At 42.6% G+C, this 8,368-nt stretch overlaps 1 protein-coding gene across 4 annotated transcripts in view; it reads right to left on the bottom strand.

Moving 5' to 3' along the window:
* ANKRD13A (ankyrin repeat domain 13A) overlaps positions 1 to 8,368 on the bottom strand; it is a 34,460-nt gene that overhangs the window by 19,842 nt on the left and 6,250 nt on the right. For all 4 annotated transcript variants that reach the window (XM_035017179.1, XM_035017178.1, XM_035017180.1 and 1 more), the window contains 2 exons: positions 2,269 to 2,401; positions 1,358 to 1,482 (listed from right to left, as the gene is read on the bottom strand). In XM_035017179.1, coding sequence (XP_034873070.1) covers positions 1,358 to 1,482; positions 2,269 to 2,401 — 258 coding nt within the window. The remainder of the gene's footprint in view (positions 1 to 1,357; positions 1,483 to 2,268; positions 2,402 to 8,368) is intronic.

The raw sequence follows: 8,368 nt of genomic DNA on the forward strand, positions 1-8,368 counted from the left end.
GGGAAGCTCACTTATGTGCTTAAGAATAAATGACAAGAAAATTGAAGCATGGTACTTTCTTGTCTCCTGCGGCCCTGAGAACATTGCATGATTGGCTCATAAGATGGTTCTTGCAGGTAACAGAGACTTTCTGGAGAATGGCAACCATCATGCAAAATAGTCCATGAGCCTACAAGTAAATTTTCTTTTTTTTTTTTTTATAGATTTTATTTATTTTTTGACAGAGAGAGAGACAGCGAGAGAGGGAACACAAGCAGGTGGAGTGGGAGAGGGAGAAGCAGGCTTCCCATGGAGCAGGGAGCCCGATGCCAGGGCTCGATCCCAGAACCCCGGGATCATGACCTGAGCCGAAGGCAGATGCTTAACGACTGAGCCACCCAGGCACCCCATAAGTAAATTTTCATAAAAATGACTCCAAGTGTCACAGAGTCCATACACTTTAATTCACAGATAGATAACTGTCTTCACTGGCCCAAAGCCAATGGCTGTAAATAAACTAAGCCAATGGATGAGAAGTCACGAAATGCTAACGGCTAGAGTCAACACAAGTGGCAAGGAGAAGGTGCATACACACTTCGGAGCCTCAGCAGGCCCTGGAAATCTCTGTACAGTAACCAATGCTCATCATCATTTCCTCAAGATGACCTGTGCTCAGGGGCACCTGGGTGGCTCAGTTGGGTAAAGTGTCCGACTCTTGATTTCGGCTCAGGTCATGATCTCTGGGTGAGATTGAGCCCTGTCTCAGGCTTCACGCTGGGTGTGGAGCCTGCTGAAGATTCTCTCTCTCTGCCCATCCCCCACCCCCCTGCCCTCACTTGCATGTGTGCACTGTCTCTCAAAAAAAAAGATGACCTACGGGGGTGCCTGGGTGGCTCAGTTGGTTAAGCGACTGCCTTCAGCTCGGGTCATGATCCTGGAGTCCCGGGATCAAGTCCCACATCGGGGTCCCTGCTCAGCAGGGAGTCTGCTTCTCCCTCTGACTCTCTCCCCTCTCATGCTCTCTCTCTCTCCAATAAATAAATAAAAATCTTTAACCAAAAAAAAAAAAAAAAAAGACCTATGTTCAGAAGGCCACTGTTAAGAAAACAGGCACCTAGACAAATTGTTTGATGTCTATTTGTCTTAAGTTATAGTTTTTAAGCAGCACTTAAAAGGATAGGTCTAGGGACATAGAAACGTAATCGGTGAAAGACCTCATACGTCTAATAGATAAGGAATAATGCTCTTTGCTACTAAACGTATTGTATTTACAATTCATTAAACTCTTAGGAAGGTACAAGTGGATGTCTAACCATGTCTCCAGCTATGTTGTCAGCATTTAACTCAAATTATGGCATTGCCACATTTTTATGGATACCTCGAGAATCTTCTGGAGCAGCTCAGGAACTCCTTCAAGGGCCATGGATGTGTTGTGGTAGTCCCGATGTTGAAGAACGGTGTACACCATCTCGGGGTCACCAGTGCTCACAGCCTCATGTAAAACTGGAAACCAAGGAGGTGAAACTTCATCACCCAGTAGTCTCCGACTCTGACAAACTCCTAAGCTAGTTTGAAAGGAGTCTCTAGATCAAAGATCAACATTTTCTTCAAAGAGGGGGAGAGGCTACATCCCACCTTACTTTTATGACCATGACTGCTATCGCTAGCTCTTAACTGAGTGAAGAGAAAATACAGCGCTTGTAGCCTCTAGAGCAAACCAACTTCCATCCTCCCCCCACACCCCCTCTCTTACCACTGGTTCTGAAATCCTGACAGTGTCTTCAGAGAGCAGGCTTTACCTGTGTGATCACACAACCGTGGTTACATGTGGACCAGGCAGGTAGGGCTTGGGTGTATCTTTGCTCAGCCAACAGAATTACTCTGACCAACAGTTCATTGCTTGCAAGCAAGTGAAATGCCCGAATTTCACCGGAAAAGGCTACTTGTAGCCATAATTTCGTTTTGATTTTGCCTATCCCAAGAGATTCACTGGAGTTACCATCACACTCCTCAGGAGGAATCTGGCCTCCACACTCATATGTGGTGGAAGGGTTTGAACTGAGAGCTGCTTTCTGGATAGGAGTCACCCTTCACTGAGGGCTTCTGGCCCAGGGCACAGTTCGGACCATTGTGCTGCAGGCCCGCATCTCCTCGCCCCAGCCCCTACTCCCAGGAGAGAAAGAGTCTTAAGATAAAGATAACTTGAGGACAATTATCATTGAGACTGGCCTTTATTCAGAAAGAGATACCGAAACAAAAGGCTTTCAGATATTTTAAAAGCATACTTGCCTGTCCATCCCTCACGATTTTCTTTTGTAACATCTGCTTTATGTCGCAGCAAGACTCTAGCAGATTCCAAATGTCCCAAAGAAACAGCAAGGTGCAGTAAGGTTCGACCTCGTGGGTCCAGGGCCTCCACATTCTGTGAGGTAAACACTGGCGTTTGTAAGATTGTATATATTATATCAAAACATGGAAATGTGTGTGAGAGATCAAATTTAGTATAAAGTGGAAAATTACACATTAATTACAGCACTATATGGAAGAAAGAATGCTTGCGTGTGGGAGTGGTTGAAATATTAATTTGAGAGCTATAATAAAGATCGCTACTGAGTTCCTTTTTCTATAAAGTGAAGTGCCCAATAAGTTAACGTGGACTGTAGGCCTCAGATCATCAGGCACGTCTTATGCCCGCAACAGCCCTCAGATGAAGTCTAAATAGGGCTAGGGGGGCGCCTGGGTGGCTCAGTTGGTTAAGCGACTGCCTTCGGCTCAGGTCATGATCCTGGAGTCCTGGGATCGAGTCCCGCATCGGGCTCCCTGCTCAGCAGGGAGTCTGCTTCTCCCTCTGACCCTCACCCCTCTCATGCTCTCTCTCTCAAATAAATAAATAAAAAATCTTTAAAATAAATAAATAAATAAATAAATAAATAAATAAATAAATAAATAGGGCTAGGGGCTTTCATGAATGCAACCACCCTGTGACGCCGAACATGGGGGATTTCTCAAGCGTATATCAGCACTCAGGTCTAGACCAGAAAGTGGAGGACTTTAAGCAAAACTGAAAGTACAGAAGGTCATTTGGGTCAGAATAAAATCACATTCTCTAGCTGGGTTCCCCCCAGAACGCCACTCTCATTACTGTGTATGGAGTTCTGAGCACTGTGAAGAGGCAGCATCCACAGGTCCTGCAATGAGCGTGATCCACCAGACGTGGATGTGGACATGTTTCTAGGTAAATGTGAGAACAAACACATGCCACTGTGGTCTGTTTCCCCTCGAAGGTTTTCTTCCCCATGCTGGGCAGAGCCATTTGGCTTTTACTCTTCATTCGAATCCCGGCCCTCCTTCCGCCACCTGCACTGGGTGGAGAGCCAAGTGGCAGTTTCTCTGGTGGTATGAGCCCAGTCTGAATGACCGAATGCTGCCTTCCAAAGAGGATTCTGAACGTTCTTCCAAGGACGCAAGAAACTACCATGGGACTTCTGGATTGTAAAACGTTTTAAGTGCTCAAATACTTCTCAGGAAATGTGCTTTTATCTTGATTTGAGATGCTAGTTGTTGTGCAGGCTTTAACTGCAGCCTCCAAAGATATCCAGAATGTTCCACTTACTGGCCACAGGGGAGAAAGGTAAGCAGAGCTGAACAGCTACTGCCCAACAGCTACTGAACCTCCCTGTTTTGCAAAGTGCATCATGGCTGGCATGCAGTGAAGACAGGAACTGTTCCCGAGGAACGACAGTAGTGGCCGAAGACATTCTGCTAAGTGAGCACATGTCCTCCTGGACCAATCCTAGGCCTCAGCATTCTCTCCGGCGCTGGAATACCAACACATCTCCTGGAAAGGGGCCCACACCACCTCCCGGGATTCCCTGGCTTTCCCCAAGGGTATGGCTTTTGTCTCTCTCACCAGAGACACTGATGTTCTTCCAAAGGGCCGGATCCAAGTCTCGCATTTCCTAGCTTCCACCACCCTGGTCTCTAATCTGCAGTAAACCATTGTTTTTAAAACAGTAATCCAACTAAAGATTGAAGTTTAGCAAGAAAGAAAGAATTAGCAAATTCATTGCCTCTTTACATATGTTATATAAACTGTTTCCTCACCTAACAAGTTCAGTTTACGGGAAAGGTGCTGGGTTTAGCACACCACCTGATACAGAGGAGATGTTTAAGAATACTGTCACTGGGGCGCCTGGGTGGCTCAGTTGGTTGAGCGACTGCCTTAGGCTCAGGTCATGATCCTGGAGTCCCGGGATCGAGTCTCACATCGGGCTCCCTGCTCGGCGGGGAGTCTGCTTCTCCCTCTGACCCTCCCCCCTTCTCCTGCTCTCTCTCTCAAATAAATAAATAAAATCTTTAAAAAAAAAAAAAAAAGAATACTGTCACACAAAAAGGGGAAATTCTATTTAATGCGATTCACACCCCAAAACAAAACATCTCAGACCAAGGACTGACACTCAAGCTCCTGGGCAACCACTAGAAATGGTGTGTAAAACCAAAGCCAAATACATTAAGTAGTTGACTAGTTTGGACCACAGGGGAAAAAAGGACGTATGAGCCAGACAGCAGCCCATTTTGCAATGCTGACTGTAGCTCTTCAGAGCCTCCTGCACCTCTTTCTCATTTGAAAAGAGCGAACGGAGGAAAAATACTATATTATGGTGACTGGGATTAAAGACAGTGGATGATTAAAGTGGAAATTAGCAAAACAGAGAACAGCAAATCAAAACAGGAAAATCAACAAGACCAAAAATTTGTTCTTGGTAAATATCAACAAAATTGATAAACTTTCAGCTAGATTGACCAAGAAAGAAAGAGAGAAGACTCCACTTACCAAAAGCGGGAATGAAAGAAGGGATATCACTACCAACTCTACAGAAATACAGAGTGTTTAAGAGGAATACTATGGGACGCCTGGGTGGCTCAGTTGGTTGAGCGTCTGCCTTCGGGTCAGGTCATAATCCCAAGGTCCTGGGATCAAGTCCCGCATCAGGCTCCCTGCTCTGCAGGGAGTCTGCTTCTCCCTCTGCCCCTCCTCCCACTTGTTCTCTCAATCTCTCTCTTTCTCTCTCAAATAAATAAAATCTTAAAAAAAAAAAAAAAGGAATACTGTGAACCGTATGCCAACAGAGTAGAGACTTAAATGAAAGGCACATATTCCTAGACAGACATAAACTAGCAAAACTGACTTAAGAAAAAACAGAAAATCTGAATAAATTTGTAACAAGAGATTGAATCAGTAATTTTTAAACTTTAAAAAATGCTCAGGCCCAGATGGCTTCACTGGTGAATTCTGCCAAACATTCAAAGAATTAATATCAATTCTTCACAAACTCTTCCAAAAATAAAAAAAATAGAAGATAAAGGAAAACTTCCCAACTTGTTTTATGAGCCCAGTATTATCCTGATAACAAACACATTACCAAAGAAAGAAAACCACAGACCAGTACCTCTAATGAATATAGATGCAAAATCCTCAAAATATATTAGCAAAACAAATTTAGCAACACATAAAAAGGACTATTAAACACCAGGACCAAGTGAGATTTATCTCAAATGCAAAGGTGGTTTAACATCTGATAATTAATATAACACAGCATATTAATAGAATAAAATAAAATAACACATGATCATCTCAATAGATGTATGCTGTGGTCTAACTGTAGTCTACATTCTTATGTTGAAATCCTAACTTTCAAAGATGATGGTATTAGAAGTGGGGCCTTTGTGGGGGGTGGGGGGGTGCTTAGGTCATGAGTGTGGGGCCCTCATGAATGGAGTTAGTGTCTTAAAAAAAGAGGCCCCAGAGAGCTTGCTAGACCCACTTTCACCATGTGAGGACACAGCTGGAAAGCTGCTGCTATGAGCCAGGAAGAGAGCCCTCTCCAGCCACCACACTAAATCTGCCAGCACCATTATCTTGGATTTAGAGCCTCCTGAACTTTAATAAATTTCTATTGTTTATAAACTACCCAGTCTATGGTATTTTGTTACAGAGGCCCAAACAAGGCTACGACAATCCAACACCCCTTCATGATACAAAATAAAAATAAAAAAACAGGAAACACTCAACAAACTAGAAATAGAAGGGAATTTCCTCAAAGAGCACCCAATTATGAACACTCACAGCTAATATTATCTTAATGGTGAAAGACTGGATGCCTTCCCCCTAAGATAAGGAACAAGACAAGGATGTTTTCTTCTGTCTCTTCTATTCAGTACTGTACTAGACGTTCTAACCAGGGCAATACAGCAAGAAAAAGAAAGAAAAGGCATCCAGATTAGAAAGGAAGAAGTAAATCTCTATTCACAGATGACATGATCTTATATATAGAAAATCCTAAGGTATCCACTAAAGGGTTAGAACTAACAAAGGAGTTCAGCAAGACTGGAAGATACAAGATCAATACATAAAAATCAATTATATTTCTCAGAGAACAAACTGGTTGTTGCCAGAGGGGAGGTGAGTGGAGAGATGGGTAAAATAGATAAAGGGGACTAAGATATACAAAATTCCAGTTATAAAATAAGTAAGGCACAAAGATTTTGAAAAGTACAGCATATGGAATATAGTCAATAATATTGTAATAACGTTGTTTGGTGACAGATGGTGACTACACTTATCGTGGTGAGCACTGAAAATGTATAGGACTGTTGAATCAATATGTTGTACACCTGAAATTAATACAACATTGTATGTTAATTATACTTCAGTTTTAAAAAATGAAACAAAATCAATTGTCTCTCTATACACTAACAACTGAAAATGAAATTATGAAAACAATTCTATTTACAATAGCATCAAAAAGAATGAAACATTTAGGAATAAATAACAAAAGTACAAAACATAAACTCTGAAAACTGTAAAGCATTGTTGAAAGAAATTAAGACCTAAATAAATGGAAAAACATCACATGTTCATGGTTCAGAAGACTTAATACTTAAGATGTCAGTACTCCCCAAACTGAGGGCACCTGGGTGGCTCAGTTGGTTAGGCATCTGCTTTTGGCTTAGGTCATGATCCCAGGGCCCTGGGATCAAGTCCCACATCGGGCTCCCTGCTCAGCGGGGAGTTTGCATCTCCCTCTCCCTCTAACCCTCCCCTTTCTCTCAAATAAATAAATAAAATCTTAAAACAAAATATTCCCCAAACTGAGCTACAGAGTCAACGCAATACCTATCAAAATTCCAGCTGGCTTTTTGTAGAGATTGACTAGCTGATCCTAAAATTCTTCAGGAAGTGCAAGGAGACCAGCATAGCCAAAACCATCTTGAAAAGAGCAGTTTGAAGATTCACAATTACCAATTTCAAAACTTAACTATGTATAAAGCTACAGCAATCAAGACAGTATGGTACTGCCATAAAGATAGAATCAATAGAATACAACTTAGGGGCGCCTGGGTAGTTCAGTAGTTGAGTGTCTGCCTTCAGCTCGGGTCATGATCCCGGGGTCTGGGGGCTGAGCCCCGCATCGGGCTCCCTGCTCAGCGGGAAGCCTGCTTCTCCCTCTCCCACACCCCCTGCTTGTGTTCCCTCTCTCTCTGTCAAATAAATAAATAAAATCTTTAAAAAAAAATAAAAATAATCTTTTCAGCAAGTGGTGCTTGAACAACTGGATACCCACATGCAAAAGAATGAAGTTTTATATATATGATACATGAAAATTAGCTCTAAATTGATCATAAACCGAAATGGAAGAACTGAAACAATAAAACTCTTAGAAGAAAACAGAGTTCATCTTTGTGACCTTGGGTTGGGCAAAGCCTTCTTAGATACAATACCAAAAACATAAGAGACAAAAGAAAATACAGATAAATTGCACTTCATCAGAATTGAAAATTTTTGTACTTCCCATGATACCATGAAGTAAAAAGACATCCCACAGAAGGGGAAAAAATATTTGCAAGTCATTTATCTGATAAGGGGCTAGTTAGTATCCAGAATATACGAAGAACTTGAACTTCTCAAGACTAAAAAGACAACCCAATTTTTAAATGGGCCAAGGATTTGGAATAGACATTTCTTCAAAGACGATATGCCAGTGCCAAGGAGTACAATAGAAGAGGCTCAGTTTCACTCATCACTAGGGCAATGTCAGTCAAAACCACAATGAGATACCACTTCACACCCACTAGGAGGACTACAATCAAAAAGAGTAACAAGTGTGGACAAGGATGTGGAGAAATGGAACCCTCACACACGGCTGGTGGGAATGTAAAATGGTGCAGCCAATTTGAAAAACGGTTGGCAGGGCCTCGAAAAGTCAAACAGAGAGTGACCATATGACCCAGCAATTCCTCTCACGGGTATTTACCCAAGAGAAATAAAAACATACACCCAGGGGCGCCTGGGTGGCTCAGTTGGTTAAGCGACTGCCTTCGGCTTAGG

The sequence above is a fragment of the Mirounga leonina genome, unplaced genomic scaffold (assembly GCF_011800145.1).
Source record: "Mirounga leonina isolate KUSES-001 unplaced genomic scaffold, KU_Mleo_1.0 Mir_171, whole genome shotgun sequence".
In the NCBI taxonomy this organism is placed as follows: domain Eukaryota; kingdom Metazoa; phylum Chordata; class Mammalia; order Carnivora; family Phocidae; genus Mirounga; species Mirounga leonina.